The sequence below is a fragment of the Rhizopus delemar genome, genomic scaffold (assembly GCF_000149305.1).
Source record: "Rhizopus delemar RA 99-880 supercont3.2 genomic scaffold, whole genome shotgun sequence".
Classification (NCBI taxonomy): Eukaryota; Fungi; Mucoromycota; class Mucoromycetes; order Mucorales; family Rhizopodaceae; genus Rhizopus; species Rhizopus delemar.
In genome coordinates this window covers 3,400,603-3,424,622 of record NW_027137828.1, presented here as the reverse complement: position 1 = coordinate 3,424,622, position 24,020 = coordinate 3,400,603, and the positions used below count along the sequence as shown (strand labels likewise).

At 35.1% G+C, this 24,020-nt stretch overlaps 8 protein-coding genes across 8 annotated transcripts; 5 read left to right on the top strand and 3 right to left on the bottom strand.

Moving 5' to 3' along the window:
• Positions 1-777: 777 nt before the first annotated feature.
• Positions 778-1,435, bottom strand: RO3G_03576 (uncharacterized protein; the record flags this gene model as incomplete). The annotated part of the gene is made up of 3 exons (XM_067658166.1): positions 778-955; positions 1,154-1,237; positions 1,287-1,435. The coding sequence occupies 3 exons, from the start codon at positions 1,433-1,435 to the stop codon at positions 778-780; spliced, it is 411 nt and encodes a 136-aa protein (XP_067514267.1).
• A 1,027-nt stretch (positions 1,436-2,462) lies between these two features.
• RO3G_03575 (uncharacterized protein) lies at positions 2,463-7,415 on the bottom strand (the record flags this gene model as incomplete). Its single annotated transcript, XM_067658165.1, has 3 exons — positions 2,463-2,971; positions 3,077-3,670; positions 3,815-7,415. The coding sequence occupies 3 exons, from the start codon at positions 7,413-7,415 to the stop codon at positions 2,463-2,465; spliced, it is 4,704 nt and encodes a 1,567-aa protein (XP_067514266.1).
• A 922-nt stretch (positions 7,416-8,337) lies between these two features.
• On the top strand, positions 8,338-8,803 carry RO3G_03574 (uncharacterized protein; the record flags this gene model as incomplete). The annotated part of the gene is made up of 3 exons (XM_067658164.1): positions 8,338-8,347; positions 8,432-8,602; positions 8,664-8,803. The coding sequence occupies 3 exons, from the start codon at positions 8,338-8,340 to the stop codon at positions 8,801-8,803; spliced, it is 321 nt and encodes a 106-aa protein (XP_067514265.1).
• A 392-nt stretch (positions 8,804-9,195) lies between these two features.
• RO3G_03573 (uncharacterized protein) lies at positions 9,196-10,218 on the top strand (the record flags this gene model as incomplete). The annotated part of the gene is made up of 1 exon (XM_067658163.1): positions 9,196-10,218. One exon carries the CDS (start codon positions 9,196-9,198, stop codon positions 10,216-10,218), a length of 1,023 nt encoding a protein of 340 aa, XP_067514264.1.
• Positions 10,219-10,465: 247 nt separating this feature from the next.
• RO3G_03572 (uncharacterized protein) lies at positions 10,466-10,891 on the bottom strand (the record flags this gene model as incomplete). Its single annotated transcript, XM_067658162.1, has 1 exon — positions 10,466-10,891. The coding sequence occupies one exon, from the start codon at positions 10,889-10,891 to the stop codon at positions 10,466-10,468; it is 426 nt and encodes a 141-aa protein (XP_067514263.1).
• Positions 10,892-15,082: 4,191 nt separating this feature from the next.
• Positions 15,083-16,114, top strand: RO3G_03571 (uncharacterized protein; the record flags this gene model as incomplete). The annotated part of the gene is made up of 1 exon (XM_067658161.1): positions 15,083-16,114. The coding sequence occupies one exon, from the start codon at positions 15,083-15,085 to the stop codon at positions 16,112-16,114; it is 1,032 nt and encodes a 343-aa protein (XP_067514262.1).
• Positions 16,115-18,035: 1,921 nt separating this feature from the next.
• Positions 18,036-18,752, top strand: RO3G_03570 (uncharacterized protein; the record flags this gene model as incomplete). Its single annotated transcript, XM_067658160.1, has 1 exon — positions 18,036-18,752. One exon carries the CDS (start codon positions 18,036-18,038, stop codon positions 18,750-18,752), a length of 717 nt encoding a protein of 238 aa, XP_067514261.1.
• Positions 18,753-22,388: 3,636 nt separating this feature from the next.
• Positions 22,389-23,837, top strand: RO3G_03569 (uncharacterized protein; the record flags this gene model as incomplete). The annotated part of the gene is made up of 3 exons (XM_067658159.1): positions 22,389-22,785; positions 22,896-23,312; positions 23,371-23,837. The coding sequence occupies 3 exons, from the start codon at positions 22,389-22,391 to the stop codon at positions 23,835-23,837; spliced, it is 1,281 nt and encodes a 426-aa protein (XP_067514260.1).
• Between the last annotated feature and the right edge of the window lie 183 nt (positions 23,838-24,020).

Genomic DNA, 24,020 nt, shown 5'->3' with positions numbered 1-24,020 from the left:
TCATCATTGATTGCTTCGTCAAGAAGACAACATGCCATATTTATCCATTATGTTTCCTGAACCTTCCCATTCTCTTTGTATCATTATTTTAACCGATGAATTGAAATAGCAGTAAAAATTTACATATTCAAAAAGTATAAATAACATCAATTGTTGTTGTTGATCAAATACTATATGGCTAAAGCAAACGATAGGTCCCGGAGATCGCTGGCCTCAATTAAGCTCCGATCTGCATGAAACTTCGCGTATACATTTTTGCATCTTGTATCATCTTTGACGCCAAATTTGGTAAGATTTCAATCAACGCATCAGGTTCTATTGGCCATTGAATTTGTCTAGTCTACCGCTTAGAGAAATGGAATTGGGTGACCAAGATTTCAGAATTGGTCCAGCAGTTGCGGATAAGAAATTTATAGGAGTAGATGCAATGAGCTTTATTAAAGTCTGTAACAGTGATTAAACTTTATTAAATGAATAAAACTGCATTGGCTATGTACGATGAACTCTACGAGACCTTCTGTGTTCTCTAGTAGTAGGTGTTTTCAAACTAGAGCGACCAGCTAAATCGGTCATTGCATCCATTATCGGCGCCGTGGGATCAATCATTCCAGGGATCACTGCTGCCGAGAGAGTAGGAGGCATGCAGTCCTCGTCATCTGTATTATTCTCGCTTGAAGAAGCATCAGAATGATAGTTGTGCTCGAACTGGGATGTCTCATGTCGATCTTCTTGGCTATCATGGATTTCAGTATGATGTGTTTCTACCATTCTAAAAACTCAAACCTCATCTCTACGTGATCTACGCTTGTATTTACGTTTGCCAAGTTTGGACTCGTCAATTTGAATATGATCATAGAGTTCGTTGTCACCGAGTTTGTAATCACCAAAATACCTGATAAAATCGTTGTGCATAAGCATCTGCCAGTCAACAGCAAGCTGACTAGCAGTAGGACCACTATTGCGAACTGTGTTGATGATAGTAGCAATTGATGCCTTACGAAAATACTCCGAAAGAACTATGCACACCTTGCTGATGTCCGACTTATTAAAAAATATAGACCCCTTCGTAATGGGTTTTTGTCGATCATTATGAAGCCCAATTGATGAAGGAGTGCAACAACGATAGTAAAACTGAAACTTGCTACGTTTGTACCTAGGGATCATCTCATCCGTGCATCCATTAAAGTTGCAAATGCGCTTTTCCCCGTAGAACGCACTAATGGATTCCCTTAGGTGACTGCAATTCCATCAGTAAACGTGCTCTACTTTCCTTTTATATCATTTACGTCCATGTAGTTTTTTCCGACACAATGATTCTTGCTTCGCTCACTCTGTCGCCATCCGAAGGAGTACGAGACCCATCAAGAGCAGACAACTGGCCAGAAGTACGGCCACCACGACGTGATAAGGATACAACAGAGCTTGAGACGGACATAGACGAAAATAAGTAAAATACAGAGAAAATACAAAAATGCAAAGGGGTACGTATATTCTTCCTACAAATAATCACGCAACATAGGTATCCAATCACATTGATGATTATCTATTCCGAGTCAGAGTCCAGGGTCAACAAATAAAAAACGCAGAATAGCACAAAAGGAAAGAAAAAAAATTATTCTAAAAAGTCCACTGACCCTGTGCTTAGGATAGGGGGTTTTAGGTAAAAGTAGTATAACAACAAAGATAAAGAAATACTGTTAGAACTTGGTATCTCTTTATTAAGTTAAGATAACTAAGATTGAATATGATTAATTCTACATGTAAAAAGTGAGAGTATTTATAGACATGATACGGATAAAGAATTAGGACAGATTTATGATCAATTCGACAGAATAGATGATTACTATTTCTAATTATTAGTTTAGCCTGTTCCTAGCTTGTATTGTCAATTATGCTATTGGGATGGTTTCAGATAACTCTGGATGTAGGACTATTTAGGAGACGGTACGGATGAATATAAAATCCTCTAGTTCCGTGATTGGATATTATGGCTAATAATAATATCTCAGTTAGGATAAATGTTTGCGTGACTTAATGATGATCCGGTAAATAATTGTCATTCCTTATTCAACATGCTCATATTATCAATAAACTATATTACAACCACGCCATACATTTGACTGTGTGAAGTTAATATGAATAAAGCCTAATATAAAAATCTAATCAAAGTCTTTTATTGATCTGTGCTGGGAATAATGTTATAAATGATTCCAAAGTTATGTCAACATATTATTTAGGATCATATGAGATTCCTTTTACTAAAATAAAGTGACTATAATCTTATGTATCCTTAACATTATCCTCCACCAGATTCAACAGCACCTTGTTGATTCGGCATAAGAGTGAATAGGTATGTGTTATGAAATGTCTAATCAATTTGGTAGATCATTTTCATGCTAAATTGTGGGGTAATTTACCGTGACTATCTTTGTCCGTGATTATTTTATTTTTTTTATATATTATTATTTTTTCTCCTTGTTAAGCCTTCTCTTTAACAATCTTTCTTCTCTACTAAGCTTTGTAGGAAGAGTTCTTTTCTTTGTCTCAACAGAGTGTACTTTTTTCTCATTACTCAATTTAGGTGCGGAATTTCTATTGGACTCATTATATTTGGAATTGGATGATGCTTTATTCACAATGTGTTCAGCTCTCTCATGTTCCAACTTTTTCAGTTCGTCTTGTTTATCCCAATATTTCTCTATGATAGTTGGGTCTGTAAAATCACTAGCCTTTTGCCAAGTGTTAGCACGTTCGCCATAACCAGCCCATTTAACTAAAAACTCTCGATGACCGATTGGTCCGCGATGGTCACGAATGTCTTCAACTTCATAATATTCATTTTCGATATTTGACTCATCCATGTTGACAACTTTTAATTCAGATGGCGTGTAGTTACGATGTAATAATTCATTCTGCTCATCTTTCAGTTCATATGAACCTCCTCTATTCTTTCGAACCACTGTATAGGGACCTTTATATAATGGAGCAAGTTTACTTGTCCTATTTTCTAGTCTCACCATAACATGCGATCCAACAGGGATGTCAATCATAATATTTTTATTATTGTATCTCTTACTGTATTCCTCATTAATCTTTTGAGTTCTTTCTAATATAGCAGGGAATACGATTTCCTCCATATGTTTGATACGTTCTTCTAATTCTTCAACTGTCATCAAATCATTGGGGATTGGATACTTTTTATTTGCGTAGTCGTCAGGCATATTAACTCTGCGAGCATACATTAATGAAAAAGGAGAGCTAAGTGTTTTATTTTTTATATATCTATTTATACAAAGCTGTACAATTGGAAGATAATGATTCCAATCTCTGCCATTGGATTGAATCATCTTTCTCAATGTGTTCATCGCAATTTTAACACTAGCTTCAGCACTACCATTACCTTGTGGATGATACGCAGTAGAATATCTACGATCTATACCAAGGTTCTTTGAAATATGACTCATCAGTGAATTTCTAAATTCTGTTCCATTATCGCTCTGGATGATACGTGGGAATCCATAGTCTCCAAAGATACTTATAAGTTCTTTTGCAACTGTATCGGATTGTTTATTCTTTAATGGTCTAATCACAATGTACTTGGTACATATATCAGTTAGAACCAATAGATATATATAATCATCTCCAGTAGCAGGAAGTGGTCCAGCAAGATCTATAGCAATATGATCAAACGGCCTATGAGCTACAACATTGGTCAATGGATGATAACCTCTCTTATTTATGTTGTGCTTCTGACATTCACTGCATGAACTAACAATGTTTTTTGCTTCATCATATATATTGGTCCAATGCATACCTCTACTGTGAATATCACGTACGATAGCTTGGTAACCATAATGACCATATGAGTGAGTTTCTCTTAATATGGCATCTCTCTCTTCTTCAGGAGGAGTTAGGTAATCAGTTAGCTCATTTTTATTTTCTATTAATCGAGTAGCGAGTACATTAATTGATTTGTCTCTGCAATACTTCTTTCTTTTTACAACAACTTTTTTAATTTTAAGATTATTCTTGTTTTTCTTATAAACACTATCCTCCACCAGTTTGTTATCATCTTCTAAAGGAGGATACAAACGACTTAATTGATCGGGGAGCTTGTTTAAAACACCAGGAATATGGACAACATCAAAATCAAAATCGAGAAGTGTTTCCATCCAACCAATCATCATAGGATTAGCTATTTTCTGTGTGTGTAAGTAGACTAAAGCTTTATGGTCACTATAAATAGTAAAGTGTTTTCCCCATAAGAATTTTCTATATTTTTTGAGTGCTAAAATGATTGCATATAATTCCCTTTTAGTCGTACTCCATCGCCTTTGAGATGGTGTCAAAGAAGAGGATACGAAGCTTATATATTTATCACGCTGTAATTCATCCTTTTGATATAAGACAGCTGCGACGCCATATAGGGATGCATCAGTTGCCACAAAAAACTTTTTATTTAAGTCTGGATAATGCAGTACAAGGTTTGATTGTAGTATGGCTTTCAATGCATTGAAACTGTTCGTTTGTTCATCGGTCCATAGTTCTCTAATGTTCACAGCATTACTCAATCTTGTGATTGGTTCAGCAACTCGTGAAATCATTGGAACATAATCTCTAAAATAATTAATTAAGCCCATAAACTGTTGTACATGCTTATGACTTTGATTTGGGATTGGCCAGTTCTGAACATTGGTCAACTTATTGCGATCTACTTTAGTGCCAGTAGTATTTACTACAAAACCCAAGAGTCTGACTGAATGTTGAAACCATACACATTTATCTGGATTTACAATCAAATTCACAGATGTCAATTTCTCTAATACTAACTTCACATCTTCTGCATGTTGCTCAAAGCTATCGCTGGCTACAATGCAATCATCTACAAAATTCTGAACACAAGATATCCCATCAAAGAGAATAGCAAGGCATTTTTGAAATTGTGATGTCAACATTTTTACTCCAAAGCATCCTTTTATGAAGGAATATTGAGCATTATCATGTGTGAATGTTAATTTATGAACATCTTCAGGTGCAACTTTAAATCGGTGATATGCATTAGATAAGTCAATAGTAGAAAATACTTTTTTACCATTCAAATTATCAAAGATATCTCTGATCAGGGGAACAGGATAATTGAAAGTAGGAGGCAATATATTATTAAGTAATCTCACATCCAAACATACGCGATGATTCACTATCTCGCCTGCTTTGTTTCTCTTTGGAACTAAGAGAAGTGGACTGTTAAAAGATGTGTTAACTTTGGACTTTATGATAGTTCCTGTCTTTAACCATTCTTCAATTTGCTTATCTAAAAAAGGTCTTAAAGCGTGCGGAATTGGATACTGCCGTCTATAAGCCGTGGCACCTTCTTTCGTTGGTAAATGAATAATTGACTCAGGCATAGGACATGACGATGTCACTGGAATACTCTGGTTCCTTTTCAAAACATCTTTGATTGTATCAAAGAAATTTGCTCTTTGCTCGGCTGTTCCGGCAGGCGAATTATCAGGTTCAAATTCATTCACTTGGTCAATATTTATATTTTCTAAAATTTGAATTTCATCAGTAGCTGTATCAGAGTGTGAATGTTCACTACTAAGTCTGAACGCTACACCTGTTAAACCAATATTCATTTTTGGTAAGATATCGGTGCCAAGCAGAACATCAAAATCGAATCCTGTATTGAATTTCATAATTTCTAAGGAATGTTCAAACATGATTCCATTTGAATACTTAAACTTCAATGGATCAGTAATACCAATACGAGAAACATCATTATTATGAGATAAGAAATTATAGGAACCACTAATTTTGTTTATTTTATTTAATTTCAATTTTTTAGTGAAAGCATTTATATCAATAAAGCTTGTATCGCTTCCAGTGTCAACAAGACCCATGAGCTTTTCGTTCTCTATAATAATCGGAGTAAGTAAATTAAATGCATTGGCTTTAATTTCTTTTTTATCAAGTGTTCTCTCTTTATTTTGGTACTTACAATCATAGCTTAATCCTTCCATCATAGTATTTACTTCAGAGGTAGCTTGATCCAATAAGGCCGTTTTATCTTTTACAACATCATCGTCAGGATTATTGTCATTTTTATGACTCGTCACTGCGAATACTTTCTTGTCATTGTTTTTGCATTTATGTTCTTTAGACCAGGGTTGCCCACATTTAAAGCATTTTTTGTTCGTATTGACTTTTTCAACTCTCTTTGTGGTAAAGCAATCAACTGTGTCATGTGTACCATTTTTACCATGGTGAGTGCAAAAATAATTCTTATTGACCTTGGTCATATTATGGCTTCTTCTTTTAAATTGATGTCTTCTGTGCCCAGACAAAGACCCATCACCTCGAGAACCATTTTCATTATATCTAGACTTCACTGTGTCACTCTTGTTAGCACCAGGAATCAAAGCAGTAGCTTCTGCATAAAGCTTGTTATCATCACCCAAAATGTCACGACCAACTTGTGTGATATATTCCACAGTCCATTTTTCATTCGTATCAGCTTTGCTCTTGCCAACTCTAGCGACAGTCACTCTTATCAACGTTTGCACAGATAAGGTCAAAGAAGCCAAGAAACGGTCAGCAATGCGTGGATCATCACTAGGAAGCCCAGCATTATACACAGCTTGAAGAAACTTTTTGGAATAATCACCAATAGACTCTTTGTTGCTCATTTGCATCGTAAAAACCAAATCAGTATAATGTCGAGTGGCCAAACTTGAGCCGTGGTGCTCCTTAAAAGCAGCTCTTGCTTCAGCCCATGTATTGCATTTACGCAAATCAGTTTCAACCCAAGCATTATCACTATATGGCAAGCACAAAGGTAAAAATTGTTTCCAAACTTGCTCAACATCACGGTAAGCGGAACCTTTGATAATATTCTCAAACCTGGCCAAGAAGTGCTCAACAGACTCGAATACCTCTTCATTGGGAAACGGACGCACAACACTCGATGCCAATTGGAATTTCGGTAAGTCTCTATGAGACAATGTCAAACCTGCATTTCTGCTACTAATGCTTGCATTAGGCGAAGCGGTCTTCCCAAGAATAGAACTGTACTCTTGCATAGCAGTCAACCTGCGCTTGGTACGATCCATCTGTTGGAGCGCATGATCTGCAGCTGCCTCATCACCAGCAAGTCTAGCCGTCGTGAACGCTTCCAAAAAGCCATTAAATTCACTGCGCAATTGCGTGAGATTCTGGCGCAGCAGTAGCTCTTCCCTCTCACCAGTGGAGGATGAAGGCACTAAAAAGGAATCCAAGACCATAGCAGTTCCATCATCGGTTAGAGGAGAGGAACCAGCAAAGGACGACAAATCAATGGACCCAGTAGCCATAGACATGTTGTCACCATTAGGAGCAGCACCACTATTGAAAGAGTTTTCACCAGTAGTAGAATTCATTGCAAGTAATTAACAGTAAAAAATGCTTAGGATAGGGGGTTTTAGGTAAAAGTAGTATAACAACAAAGATAAAGAAATACTGTTAGAACTTGGTATCTCTTTATTAAGTTAAGATAACTAAGATTGAATATGATTAATTCTACATGTAAAAAGTGAGAGTATTTATAGACATGATACGGATAAAGAATTAGGACAGATTTATGATCAATTCGACAGAATAGATGATTACTATTTCTAATTATTAGTTTAGCCTGTTCCTAGCTTGTATTGTCAATTATGCTATTGGGATGGTTTCAGATAACTCTGGATGTAGGACTATTTAGGAGACGGTACGGATGAATATAAAATCCTCTAGTTCCATGATTGGATATTATGGCTAATAATAATATCTCAGTTAGGATAAATGTTTGCGTGACTTAATGATGATCCGGTAAATAATTGTCATTCCTTATTCAACATGCTCATATTATCAATAAACTATATTACAACCACGCCATACATTTGACTGTGTGAAGTTAATATGAATAAAGCCTAATATAAAAATCTAATCAAAGTCTTTTATTGATCTGTGCTGGGAATAATGTTATAAATGATTCCAAAGTTATGTCAACATATTATTTAGGATCATATGAGATTCCTTTTACTAAAATAAAGTGACTATAATCTTATGTATCCTTAACACCCTGACTAATCTAAGCGGTAGACTAGGCAAATTCAATGGCCAATAGAACCTGATGCGTTGATTGAAATCTTACCAAATTTGGCGTCAAAGATGATACAAGATGCAAAAATGTATACGCGAAGTTTCATGCAGATCGGAGCTTAATTGAGGCCAGCGATCTCCGGGACCTATCTTTTGCCCTTGCCATTACTGCACCCAATGCTCTGGAGGAGAAGCAGGCAAGTACCAAGTTGTTACGCAATGGACTCTTGTTCGGCATAGAAAAAAAGAAGCTGTTAAAGGTTTGTTACTTACATTAAGACAATGTTTTTGCTAACGCATCATATATAAACAGGTGAACCAGATATAACTTCAGAAGTTAATACCAATAATGAAGTGATTCCGTCAAGTGAAAATGATTCTGAGAATGATGGTGATGAAGACTTTTCTAATTGGCAAATCATTGGAAATGATGAAGGTGATGCCTCTAGTTGTATGGATGTTGTCGAATTCAATGTGCCCAAAGGTAAAAACCTTCTAGAATTGTTTTAATAAAATATAAAATACTTACTTTGTCGAATTTTTAGTTAAACTTGAAGGATTCCAAAGTGATGTTGTTGCTTTCATAGCAATTTTCTTGACTTATTTCCAGGTGTTTTTCATTTCTGAATATGCTGCGGAAATAGTAATGAAATTTGCTAATGATCTTGTTGTCCTCTTACACTAGGTGAAAAAATAGGGACAACCTTTTTGAAAATTTCATTTCATGCAGCATATAGCATTAAGAGAAGGTCGCCTCGTGTCGCTAGCAATATGTTAAAGCGAGGTTAATGTGTAAAGTATTTCATCAAAATATGATGAGCCAATTATGGAAAATGAGGGAGTAATGCGTATATAATTGGTCGAATTTTAGATACTCCATAGCTCAGTTTTAGACCATATTTTGTACTCTTCTAATTTGACCTGGAATGTCAGTTACAATTAAAATGCAAACCAATTTTAATTTTAGCTAAGCACATTCCTATACTTAATAATACAAAATGGGTGCTGTTTTCCTTCATTCATACAATTTTTTTTTTCATTATATTCTTCTTACTTTCTGCGACATTTCTCTTACTTATGCCTCGCGCTTTACCTCAAGACACGCAAGACAACATCAAGTCTGCACTGATGAGCAACAGAAGCCCAAAGGATATTGCTGGTGAATTTGATATCCATCCCAAGACAGTTACGAGATATAGAAACAAGCTATTTGGGCCAACGGTACCCGCAAGACGTGGTAGGCATACGCTTGTGTCATCTGCTACGAAGGAATATATCAAGGTATTACTGATTAAAGAAGCCCTAAAGACAGCCAAGGATGTACATCGGATGCTCATGCGACTTGAGTATTCTATGTCTTACCGTTCAGCAATAAACACCCTTGTATCAATGGGTTTTCATGCTAGGCGTAAAAAGAAGCAGCCTCTTTTAACTAATAACCACCGCAAGCAGAGGTTAGCATGGGCAAAAAAGTATCAAAGCTGGTCCATACAACAGTGGCATCAAGTAGTGTTCTCCGATGAAACGAAGATCAACATTTGGGGATCTGATGGCTGCGGATACTATTGGACCCAGCCTGGTGATGTTCTTCGCCCACACCACATAGATATTTCAGTGAAGCATGGTGGCGGCAAATTGATCATGTGGGGATGTATAACCAGTGAGGGACCAGGATATGCGTGCCAGGTATACGATGGTACCATGGACTCCTTGGTGTACCAGCATATTCTTGGAACAACTTACATGGAAACGCTGAAGTACTATGGTATGAGCAACCGCACCGTTTACCTTCAACAAGATAACGACCCAAAGCACAAGTCCAAATCAACAATGTCATGGCTCCAACAAAACACGGTCCGGTACATTACCGATTGGCCACCTAACAGTCCGGATCTGAATCCTATAGAGCATGTGTGGCATTTGCTGAAACTTAGGTTATGTCTTTATGAACGAAAGGCAAGAAACATCGACGAGCTATGGGAACGAGTTGACGTTGAATGGAACAAGCTAGATAAAGATGTTTGTAGAAGTTACATTGATAGCATGCCTGATCGCATAGCAGCGGTAATCAAATCAAAAGGGAGATTTACTCGTTATTAAATAAATACTACCCATTTTATAATATAACGCTTATAAAATTATTGCAACTATTTCCTCTTTTCTTCCACCATATGCTATCCTGATTAGTTTTATATGCGGGAAACGTAATACTCACTACCTAAGGTTACGCTCTATAGGCATGGCTTGGATGTCGTACGGAGTGGAGGAGAAAAAAAAAGTTAAAGATTATTTTAGGGTAGGTTGTCCCTATTTTTTCACCTAGTGTAATTATTACACTTGTTTAAATTTAAATTATTAATAACCTTACCTTAATCGCTGTTGCAATTGGTTTTGCACTTTTGCTTGATTCTTCCTCAAGCTCGCTGTAGGCTTCTTTGACCTTGGCAAATGCCACTTGCAAGGCACGCTTTTCTTCCTGTTCTTTTCTTAACATCTCCTTCAAAGTGTCAATTTCTTTTTTCATATCCATATAAATGGAGAAGGAAAGAGAAGCCTCATCACGTACAGTATCTTCAGCTTCACGCATTCGCTTCTGGACATTGGTCATAGGAGGGTAACCAGGCCTAGGATAGGCAAAGCTATCAAGAATACCATCGCTTAAGGCAAGCTCAGGAACAACAGCACGGGAAGGAATAGCAATTGGCTGCCCAGCAGAGTTAGAGCCACGAGCATTAACAGGAGCAGGGTTGAATTCGATAATACGGTCAGACATAATGTTATAAGGTACTTTGAAGAAAAAGTAAAGAAACTTTGAAGTTGAACACACCTTAAATACTATTGCGTTCAATTGTAAACTCAGTTCTATACAAATCAAAAAATCTATAAAAGGATTGATGTCTCAGATCAATCTTTTCTTTTCTTTCTTTCTTTTTTTTGATTTGTTATCCCAGGTAAGTTGTTCTTTTTTTTAAAAAAAATTTTTTTTTCTAATGTACTTTATTAAAAATTCATAGGTATACTTATGGCTATTATAAGTTCTTGAGTCCTTTCTGTATCTGTTTATGTGGTACGTAAGTTTCTAAATTTTCATTGTCTTCATTAACATTCAAATTTAGTTTCCTAAGCTTGATTCTGAAGCTGTTTGAACTCCTTGGTATCGTCTTCTAGTTTTTAAAGAGGTTTAAGGTAAGAAAGTCAGGTACATCATGTTTCACTGTAATTAATCTTTTATTTTATTCAGTTTCAATTCTATTTTCCTCCTGTTGTATAATGGTTTAAGTAGTAAAAGAAAAGGTAAAAACAAAGATCAAGAAACAGTTTGGGTACTTTTTGAGACTGATCTTTATTTGAGTTTAAGTTAAAGTAAAAATTATTCTAATTGAAGGCAGGTATTTATATCTTATTGAGTGAGTGGCTTGATGTCTTCTATTGTGATCGTTCTTCTAATATTCAGGTACTTTAGCAAGTGTTATCTATAATTATGATTATGAAAACTTTTCATTTGTTCTTTTGTATGTCTGTCATAGATTATCTTTTATTCTGGGAATTCCTCACTGATCTGAATAACGTTATTTTACGCGTTATTTCAATTATGTGAAAGATTAGCAATATTCCTGACATTGGATTGGATTTGGTTATTTTAGTTGATACGTCTTCTTATCAAAGAACTCTCATGAATACAATACATATTCTAAAAGAACATGTTTGATTGGAATTGATTGTATGATCTTATTTAAATAAACTTATATTTTATTTTAATTATGATCTTGTATTAAGACTTATATTTATTAATGTCAACTACAATCAGTTACTGTTCTACAACACCTCCTGCCTAGTCTACTGCCTTCATCTTTCTTTTGCTTCAGATCTCTCTTGATGCTGCTTCATTGTATTTGTTTGTTTTGTCTGTTTTGTCTGCTAAATTGTATTGTTTGCTGTTTCTGAGGTCTAGGAAGAATAAACAATAAATATAGATTTTCATATTATTTTATATATAAATACATTATATTAGATTTAAAACAATGAATGGATATTTTAATATCCTAGTAGAAATATGATTACTTCTAGCAAAAATCCAAAATATTTTTTCAAAATTATTTTTTATTTTTACAAAATTCTAATTGTTTATTTTATATGTTTACATATTTTTTAAAGATTAAAAAAGATAAAACAGATAATATTGGTTTTTATGAAATAAAAATCTAGCAGATAAATAAATAATTTTTTATAGATTAAATATCCCGCAACGGGAGTGAGGACTTCCCTCCTCAAATCAAGGAAGAATGACGACGATTTGCTTGATGATGAGATTTAGAATATCATCGTTAGATTGTATCGGTCGTAGACCTAGTAGAATCAATTTATTGATTTTTACATTAAATTATATACAATAATTAATTAATAATTAATGATTATTCCTCTAGGTAAGTGCAATTTTGAAAAAAAAAAATTTGGTGTCTACCGTTTAAAGGTGTTGTTTCATTATTCCCATCGATCCCTTATTCCTTTTCCCGCCTTTTTATATCATTTTTAATAAACAAATGAACCAATAATATATAGTCAATATGACAATAAAGCCCAAAATAAACGAATAAAACTAAATTTTTAACCAATAATACCGTATTTTAAGCCTATTTTATTTCCTAATACAAATCATCCAGAGCTATATATAATCATAGTAAGCCAATAAGAAAGTATTGCGAAAAGGCAATAAACCAATAAAGAAGTAATATTCAAGAAAAATAGACGTATAAGGAAGTATTAATAAAGGCAATAAGCCAATAAAGGAGTGGCATCAAAGAAAACCACAATCATGTAAGGTCCAATAGAAAGTGTTATGTTTGTGTATCATCGTAGAAAGAACAATGAAGCGGCGCGTCACCAAAAGTGACACGGTATTCCACATACATATCTTAACATTTAGAGCAAAATACACGAAGTACAGTAGTGGACAAAACTGGTGCACAAAACTTTTTTTCAGCTTTTAACTACCATTACTTGCTCATGGTGATTGCAATAGCTATGAAACTATATTAGAAGGAAGATATGCTAGCCATTGTAATTTACGTGTATTCCTAGCATGACATTGTTAAAACTGAGCGAATAGCATGCTTTTCATTTATAAAATTCTATATTTTCTAAAAACCGCAAAAGTGGTTAAAATCTAAGACTTTGTATAATCATCTCACCTCTTGATATTATCGAATATTCTTCTTGGCATATGCTAGTAGTATGCGTGTATATCATTTTCAATAAAAGAGCCCAGCTCTTTAACTATTATTTTCCAAAGATCATCTATCCTTTTTGGTCTAGTATCGTATCGTCATAGCTTTGCCTTCAATTGCCACCAGACATGCTTAAGAAGGCTTAAGCCGGGATTAGTGGTAACTAACCCTTTAGCACAGAAGCCCTGCTATCAAATATTGATTTTGTGGCATGTCTTGTCTTGTGCTTTGTGTCATTGTCATGCTGAAACGAGAGATTACGATATTTTAGACCACTATACCCTAGGCTTTTGTGGTATGTAGTAAGCAAAATACATGTGTATACCTATGAATTTATTACAGCATCGTATACTTGACACAAATATCCTGGTCCTCAATATCTAATACAGCCTTAAAATGTAACAGAGCAACCAGCATGCTTCATTGTTTGCTCACCATAAAAAGATCGCTAAGATTGCTCGACTTGCTTTCAATATTAGTGTATACTATCTGCACTCATAGCATTCATGTTTTTTTCATTGCTAAATATGATGGACTTCCAGCCCTCTATGGTATGCGATGGTTTGTCGTGATACCACTTTCATCGCTTTTTCTGGCTTATACAGCTAATGAAAATCTTCGATTCCTTAGTTCCAGACTCAAAATCTAGCTTCCTACAGTGCCTTTTGACTGACAGTTTGCTAATACTGTATCCTAAGGACCTCAAAAAGAGCTGAGCATCAGAAGCTGTGCGTAAAGGTCCTTGTCGAAACTTTAGGCGGATGATTGCATTAGTTATTTTGCTGACTACGACCGGTCGACTACCACGGTCACAAGCCTTGATGTTCTTTTCTTCCTTTCTTATCCTGTTGATTGTCCATTTGGAGATTCTTGCTACCCTAAAAAGATCCGCTGCCGTACGAACTAAGTGTATTCGAAATCTCAGAGCTTCGCTTTTACAGTTGCTTATTTTCTTAAGCATATAAGGCAGGTACTTTGTTATAGTGAATAGGGTAAAAACAAAAGGGGGAATTCAATGGGAAATACAAAATAAGCATGGGTTTATGTATTTTTCAAGAGCCACTAAAGCTCACTAGTATACGGTAAAATCTGAAAGCAAACGGGAGAGATATGAGGAAAATTGAAGGAAGGCTAGACAAGTACTATATTTTTGGCGAAAATTGAAATATTCAGAAAATCACTAAAAATGATCTTATGCCTGAGGGATGTCCGACACAGTTCCCGTTTACATATCATAATGTATCTTTTAGACTGCCTTTCAGATGGTATATGCCACAAAAGTCACAGACATATGGCGGAGATGCAATACTTATTTTCATTTTTGTGCACCAGTTTTGTCCGCTACTGTATATACAGTGGCCAGCAAAACCGTTCGCACAAAACGTATTTTTTTCTTTCTGCACCATTTGTGGCTTATTGTGCATACTGGGCACTATACTTAGTGCATATTATCTAAAAGTAGAAGCTCTTGGATTTCTGATGACGTATAATATGCCACCCTAAGCGCACCCTAAATCATAGTACGGACAATCAAAAATCAAATGTACATTCGAACGGTTTTGCGGCCTCGCTTGAGAAATTCCTCGATTGCGGTAAACGCAGTCACTACACCCTGAGATTCTTCCAGAACTTTCGCTGCTTACTAATTCACCACTGCACACTATTTTTTTTCTTTTTTTCCTTTGTCATTCGCACATTCCCATTTCGACATCTAGACATTTGCCAAGTAATTACTCAACATGCAACCATTAACAGAAGATCGCAAGAACACTATCGAGTTTTACCTTCGTCAAGGCTTTTCTTATCATAAAATTGCAAAGTTAGTCAAAGTATCATCCTCTACTGTACATAAAATTCGTTTGGAGTTAGGTTTGCCTGCTCGAATTGACAAAGGTGGCAGGCCAAAGGCGCTGACTAAGCGGGAGCAGCAACATCTCGTTCGTGCTGTAACAGTAGATGGGCTCGAAAATGCTGTACAAGCACAGCAATCGTTGGAACAGAACTTGGGCAAGTCAGTTTCTGTAAATACTGTACGTAGGGCGTTAAGGGATGCTGGTTTGGTCTCATTTGTCAGGCCAAAGAAACCTTTAATCAATGAAAGAAATAGAAAGAGGAGGCTCCAATGGGCTCGTCAGCATATTGACTGGACAGTAAACGATTGGATGAATGTTATATGGTCTGACGAAACCAAAATCAACCGTTTTGGGTCCGACGGAAAGTCTTATGCATGGAAAGTGCCAGGCCAGCCGCTTAAAAAGCACCATGTTTGTGAGACAGTGAAGCATGGAGGAGGCTCTATAATGGTATGGAGCTGCATTAGCTGGTACGGTCCAGGCTATATTGTGGATGTGGGCAAGAACATGACAAAGGACGTTTATTTGGAGGTTTTACAAGATGACTTGATGAAGTCTTTGGCCTGGTATATGGAAGAAAGTGGAAAATCTACGAGTAAATTTATCTTTATGCAGGACAACGATCCCAAACATACAGCTAAAGTCGTGTCAAAATGGCTAAATGAGCAAGACTTTCATGTTATGAAATGGCCACCACAATCACCAGACTTGAACCCAATTGGAAACATGTGGCAATTGCTTAAACGTCGGCTGTTTAGAAACTATGACTGCCCTCCATGTGGTATACATGAGCTATGGGACCGCATAGGTCACACTTGGTACCAAATCACGGCTGAAGAATGCCAAAAGCTTATTAAAAGTATGCCAGATCAATGCCGTGCAGTTATTGAGGCTGATGGCTTTTACATTGGTTATTAAATAAACTAATTTTAACGCATTTTGCTTTCAAAATATATGGCCGCAAAACCGTTCGAATGTACAGTAGGTCACAAAACTGCTGCAAGGAATTGCAAAATTCAGATTTTACAGCTGGTTATCCATGGGTACTGCACCAAACTATCTCAAACCTTGACTGTTTGTACCTCAATAGAAAGTGCATTTATTCGTCGATTATCGGATATGGGCAATGGTTATTGGTGGAATTTGAGATCGCTAAAGGTAGTATTATGAACATCCGACATTTTTTACTTGTTCACATATGTTTTAAATGACGAATTTTAATACGACCCAACCGGTTGCTATCATAATTTTTCACATTCTTGACATGATTAGAATGATGCCAGTATATAAAAGCGCTTACAATTCCTTTATTTTAAATTTTATATTCCCTTATTTAAATTATTTCTCTTTTTTACCCTATCGTCAATCGCATGCCTAAACGGCTGTCAGAGGAGAAAATAAACGATTACAAACAGGCATTAACCGCATCCACATCAATGTATGATATTTCCAAGGAGCCTGGATTACATTAATCAACTGTTAGTAGATACTCTAGACGGCTGTTTTGAAGTAGGACAGTAAACACAGGTGGTAGACCTACAGTAGTCTCCAAAGTGACGAAGCGGTTAATCAAAAGAAAATTCATGGAATGGGTTCTAAAGGCTTCTAAAGAGGTGTACCGGGAGCTGGTTGGATTTGGCTATGATATCTCATACCAGTCAGAAATTAACGTACTGAAATCAATGGAGTTCCATTTTCTGATAGAAAAAAAGAGGCCATTTCAGACAAAAACGCATAGGTAGCATCAGTTAGAACGGGTCAAGGAGCATCAGGATTAGGCAATGAGTGACTGACAGCAAACAGTGTACTTTAATGAGACCAAGCTCAGCGTATAGGGCATTGATGATGCTGATCACTATTGGAAACGGCCAAGTGACCTTTTTCAACATCATGACCTGGATTTTGTAATCCACTATGAAGCTAGCAAAATGATGCCCTGGGGTTGTATAATCTCTGAAGGACCAGGATATGCTTGCTAAATTTACGATGGAAACTTGAACTCGGGTGTTTACCAGCATATTTTGAACACTACGTTTCGTGATACTATGAAGTACTACAATTTCGACTGGTTCAACATTTACTTTTAGCATGACAATGACCCAAAGCACAAGGAATAATTTACAATGGCCTAGTTACAGTTGTTGGAATAATTGTTCGAATGTTTTGCAATTCTATACATTTTGCTTTGTATCTCTGCAGTCAGATAAGATAAAACTACGTACAATACCTCATTAGAAAGCGACAGCCGTCGGATACAACATATAAAAAGCTAGGGTTACGGAATTACTTCCATATATAGTAAGATCAAATTGCGTCAAGCATATGCATTCGAACAATTTTTCCAACTCAATGCATTCTATAATGATGACATCGTTGCCGCTTCTGACATCACAAATACAGCATTACTAAATGATGTAATGATGAAACAACGCTTTTGCTTTTAGTCAGAGCTTAAAATATATAAATAAGGCTGGATTTTGCAGTGTTTCCCTTCTATCTCGTACAGCCTATACTTCTTTATATCATGGTACATACTTTATCTCGTAGCAAGCAAGAAAGCATCCGGTCGCTGTTGAAAAAGGGTTTATCATACTCAGAGATTATGAAACATGTTCCAGGGGTAGCAAGGTCCACTTTGAGCAAGTTCAAGGGCTTGTATACACCTGAACGTACTTGAGGTCATGCTGGTAGAAAGACTACTATAAGCTCAACAACAAAGAATTACCTGAAGAGAGAGCTTGTAAATGGTTCACTTAAGACTGCAAAGGACTTATGGTCATATTTAAACAGTATTGGTCATAAGATAGGCTATTTTGGTACAGTAAAAATGCTTCATAGTATGGGTTTCAATGCCCAAATTAAGAAGAAAAAGCCTCTCCTCAAAAAATGTCACATGGAAGCTAGACTAAAATGGGCTAAAGCTCACAAAAATTGGACAGAAGATGACTGGAGACGTATAGTGCTTTCTGATAAGACCAAGATTAATGTTTGGGGTTCAGATGGCTGTAAGTACTTTTGGAAACGACCTGGTGACAAATTGCAGCCTCATCATCTTGACCTTACAGTCAAAGGAGGAGCTGGCAGTGTGCTGCTTTGGGGTTGTATGACGTGGGATGGTCCTGGATATGCCTGCGCAATTGAGGATGGTACTATGAAAGCATCCGATTATGTTCATATCCTGTCAACTACACTTATGGACAGTCTGAAGTACTATGGTTACGAACAGGAAGCTATTTATTTTCAACAAGACAACGATCCTAAGCACACATCAAAGCTTGCTCGTGCTTGGTTTAAGGAAAATGGGTTTAAAGAAGAGCATACTTTCAATTGGCCAGCTCAAAGTCCCGATTTGAATCCCATAGAACATCTCTGGCACCATTTAAAGCTGAGGCTGAGCTTATATGAAGGTAGGGCTAAAGGAGTGCATGATCTCTGGTCTAGAATCGAGAAAGAATGGAACTCTTTTACCAAAGAGCAATGCCAAGCATATATCAAGAGTATGCCAGCTCGTTGTAGAGCAGTTATTAAAGCTAAAGGCGGTTACACACGATATTAAATAAAAGATGATTCAATTGGAAAAATTGTTCGAATGCATATGCTTGACGCAATTTGATCTTACTATATATGGAAGTAATTCCATACCCCTGAATTTCTATATGCTATATGTCACAACTATCGCTTTCTAATGAGGTATTGTACGTAGTTCTATCTTATCTGACTGCAGAGATACAAAGCCAAACGTATAGAATTGCAAAACATTCGAACAATTATTCCAACAACTGTATGTAGTGACGAAGAGAGCTATATTAACGATTGGCCAGCTCAGAGCCCGGACTTAAATTCAATCGAGCACGTATGGCATCAATTGAAGTTGAATCTCAAATATTACGAACGTAGAGCAAAGAACACGAATGTGCTTTGGGAACAAGTTGATAAAATATGAATTGATTTCGATAAATATCTTTTCGGAAGTCATGTAGATAATATTTCGAAAAGAACTCAAGCGATTATTAATAGAAAAGGAGGTTCAACTAAATATTAATAAATAAATTCATTCCATTCAAATTTTCGTTTTTCCAAATTTTCAAATTGCGCATCTCATACTTCCTTCAATACTTATCCAATAGGGCTTAAACTCTTTCGGATTTTTCAAGACATGTAGAATATTTACTATGTGGGAACAGAGGCAGTTTGTGCCATTGTAACAGGATGTGCGCTACAAAAACCAAGAAAAATGGATTCCTTGTAGCAGTTTTTTGACCTACTGTATACAAAAAAAAAATATAAATTGTATATGGTTAATATTGTAAATGAGTCTTAGAGAATATGTAATATATAATATTATATATTCGGTACTTGTTGCTTCTTATATAAGATTTGAGTAATCTCATATTAATAATATATATTTAATAAGGTAAATATGACATTTGTTTCATTTAACACAGATCCTATTCTCGTGGCATATGCTGTATTTTCTCCACAGACTATTACTAATAACATAGTTTGCACTGTTATCTTTATTCATTATTACTGTATATATATACGGCGAATATTTCTAGAAGATGTCTATTAACTTGCTTACATTATTTTCAGGAATAAATACCACGTTCATTTGTCGCATTTTTTGTATATATTGTATTAAAAGTTTGTAAAAATGCGACTTTACTTTCTGAAAATGCCACATACCTTTCAAAAACTAAATATCTACCTGTAAACAAAATTTTTAAAAGCGAGTGCTTAATATCTAGAAGATGGTTTTTGTACCGTCGTAGTTATATTAAACCTTTACTACTTTACTGTTGATGAGTTGGCAAACTAGTTCAATACAAACTACTCAACTGTTACGTAAACGATTAACAAAGACGTAATCTTAAAGTAGCTGCCCGAAAGCAACTTGAAATTGCTGATTAGGTGATTTCTATTAGGAGACAGCTGTATACAAAGAAAGGAAAATAATAAAGTACGCCATTCAATAATAATAACAACAGCAAGAAAAAAGGAGGAGTTTCTTTGTGGTGAAAGGCATTTCTAATGAATATGTTTCTCTGTGTTTAAAGTGAAAGGTAGGCTTTTGTTTTTGTTTTTCACTTTATTATATATCGATTAATATTATAGAAAAATCTGTAACATCTTAGATAAAGAAACAAGTAGATGCTTTTTGAAATTGAATTTTATTTCTGTCCAAGTTTTAAAGTAAAAGTTATTCTGATTGAAGTCAGGTATTTATATCTTTGAATGAGTGATTTGGTATCTTCTGTTGTGGATATTCTTCTCATCTTCAAGTATTCCAGCAAATGTTATATATGTTGTAGAACAGAGTCTGATCATAACGGACATTGAGTAATCACAACTAAAAGAAGTATATTAAAATTGATAAAAGATAATAATTTAAATCTTTATTAAATAAAATATATTCTTCTTCTTTTTTATATAAAACTATCACTATTAGATTCATTCTATAGAATAAACATGAACACTAAATAAGTCATGATCTTTACTATTCATCATTTCTGTAAATGAATAATAATGGATCAGGTACCTAGTCAACTTTGATCTGACTGGAGGCATTTCATATAAATATATCTTTCCTCTCAATGAAGACGGGACAATTCTCCCAGATCAGTTAAAGAACAATAAGATCTATAAAAACAACGAATTAAAAATTTTCAAAATTGATTCAGTGATCATTCTTCGATCAAACATGTCAATTATTAGATCTACGCTCATAATTACTCATTTACCCGCCAACTGATAGAAGAATATAAATAGTAGACTTTGTGATGATTTCTTTTTAACAATTAAGATTGTCTTAAATAAAGTTCAGTCTCAAAAAGTATTCTTTGGTTTATCTTTGTTATTTCCTCAATTACTTTACCAGAACATAACAATATATAGTCATAATTATATTAAGCTTTCATTTTAGTTTTTGTATGTCTGCTATAGATCATCTCATTCTGGGAATTCCTCACTGATTTGAATAACGTTATTTTACGCGTTATTTCAGTTATATAAAAAACCAGTAATACTCCTGACATTAAATTACATTTCTGACAATAAGAAAAGATCTTGTTATTTTGGTTGATAATTCTGATCAAAGAACTGTCAATACTACAATACATACTTTTGTAGAACATGTTTACTTGTGTTTGATTACATGATATTATCTTGTATTAAAATTATATTTATTAATGTGAGCTTTAATCAATTACTATTCTACAACGATATAAATTTAATCGATATTCTTTATGTTTATTAATGAGCACAGATTTCAACGGTTATGAAAAATCTACTGCTTAAAAATTTTATGAGGAAAGACTTTATAAATTGATAAGAAAACCTTTGTATTAAATGTAGCATAGCATTGTCAAAAGTAAAGTCTTGAGAAAGAGCATGCTCAAAAAAAGAAAAAGAAAAAAAAACGAGTAACTGGTTTTAATTAATGCAAGTTCATATATGATCCTTCAGCACTGAAATACCAGTACTTTTTTTATTGTTATTATTGCCAATGATTTTACTGCAACTACAAACACTCATTTCATCTGAGGTTAATTCTTGTTTCTTTACTAAAATAATCCGCTTGTATTCTGCAGTTGTAGATGCAATTGAATATTATTTAAACTGATTATAAACAAGGGGTTTGTTATTATCAATCAATGTCTCCTCTTATTTATCCTAACCGTGATGATCTTTTTATTATTTTGACTACTTGTCCATTCAAGCAAGCGGAAATAACAACCAGTTGATAGTAGTACATGTTGTCATTAAATAATGTCATTTTTATGTCATTCAAACAAAAGTGTTTTTTCTTTAATCAAACTTTCTTTAAAACTTTTGTAAGGATTTCATTTAAAATTGAAACACAATTGAGGAGGAGAGATGAAGCCTGCAAATTACAAAGCATACTTTGTCGATCACAAAATAAATCACTATTTTTAGAGATTGATTTGTTGTTTTAGCTGAGGACAACTCAACACATCATCTGCAGGGCTACATTATTTATTGTAGAACGTTATTTCAATAAGTCAACACCTTTTTTTTTTTTTTTACTATTATTAATATGAGCTTTGTATGTGTTCAATTGCTTTCTCCTTTTAATTGTATCAATTGACATTGAACTCCGTAACTTTTTTTTTTGTGCTATTTATTCAGGTTGTTTTTCCATTTATTTTTCTCTTTTCTTTCCACTTTAGATATGCCTCACCTTGTCAACCAAAGGTTCTTTGATCCACTTACACCCGAAAGATCAAGACCTTCAAGCCCTTCTCTTTCACCCGTCATTGTCACTTCAGGAGGACATCAAAGCTTATTAGATTCAACTGAATTATCTAAATTGCTGTTATCATTACAACAAAAGACACCTATGTCTCGTTCTCCCTCACCCACATCTTCCATTTGTTCATCCAATAGTAGCTCAATTCCTTCTCAATTCATATTCAACAAGAAGCCAGTACAGAAAGACTTCTTTCTGGCTTGGTCTGACCTTAAAACATTCTTTGTACAACAAAACGAAGAACCTACAGATTCACATGGATCGGAGACATTTGGTAATCAATTCAGACAAGATATTAGTGCAAAATATGGAACTTGGGGTAAATTTAAAGTATAAAAATACAATGGGAGCTCTAAAAAAGACAGTTAATAGGGAAATACATTGGAAAGGGAGCAGGTGGTTCAGTGAGATTGATAAGACGTTCATTAGATCAAAAGACATTTGCTGTAAAACAATTTAGGAAAAGATACCCACATGAAACCGAAAAAGATTATGTAAAGAAAGTAACAGCAGAGTTCTGTATCGGATCCACCCTACACCATCCTAATGTGATTGAGACATTGGATATCATACAAGAAGACAACCAATTTTATGAAATTATGGAATATGCGCCGAATGATTTATTTAATATTGTTATGAGTGGTATGATGTCAAGAGAAGAGGTTTCTTGCTGTTGGCGTCAGTTACTGAATGGTGTCGACTATCTACAGTCTGTTGGTATTGCACACAGAGATATCAAGCTTGACAATTTAGTATTGGATCATATGGGAATACTTAAGATGATTGATTTTGGCTGTTCAACGGTTTACAAATATCCTTTCGAAACCACAATGACAATGACAAAAGGTAAGCTAACGAACTACTCTTTTCTCAGACGCTTTTTATTCACTCATTGTTTAAATAGGTATATTTGGTTCAAATCCTTACATTGCACCTGAACAATATACTCAACCAACTTATGACCCTCGCTTATCTGATATTTGGTCTTGTGCTATTGTGTTCATTTGTATGACAATCCGTAGATTTCCTTGGAAGATACCTCGCTTATCCGATCCTGCCTTTCGTTCATTTGCTAGCAATAGCCACCAGCAACTTCGACTCCTTCAGCTCTTGCCTCGTGAAGCAAGACCAGTGATCGCCGGCATGTTAGAATTAAATCCCAGCAAACGACTCAACCTTCAGCAAGTCCTATCTGATCCTTGGGTGAAATCTATTGATGTCTGCCAGGTTCATGAACCTGGAAAGAATCATGTACACCATGTTTTGGTTCAATCGCCTGTTCATTTAAGTAGGGATCATTTGGTAGTAATTGCACCAGAAGTCCCTGGTGTTGTGACTGAAAAAGAAAAGAAGAAAAGAGCTGCAAATTAATAATACCCCTCTTTGCATATATTTGTATAAACAATAAAAGTACATACGCCTTATAATTTAAGCACATTAACTACACATGGGCTTATCTCTCTCTATGTCTTTCGATCTCTTCTTCCTTTTCATGGCATAATTGAGATTTTAAGAAACTAGAATTCATTCTTTTTAAGGTTACAAGTACCATTT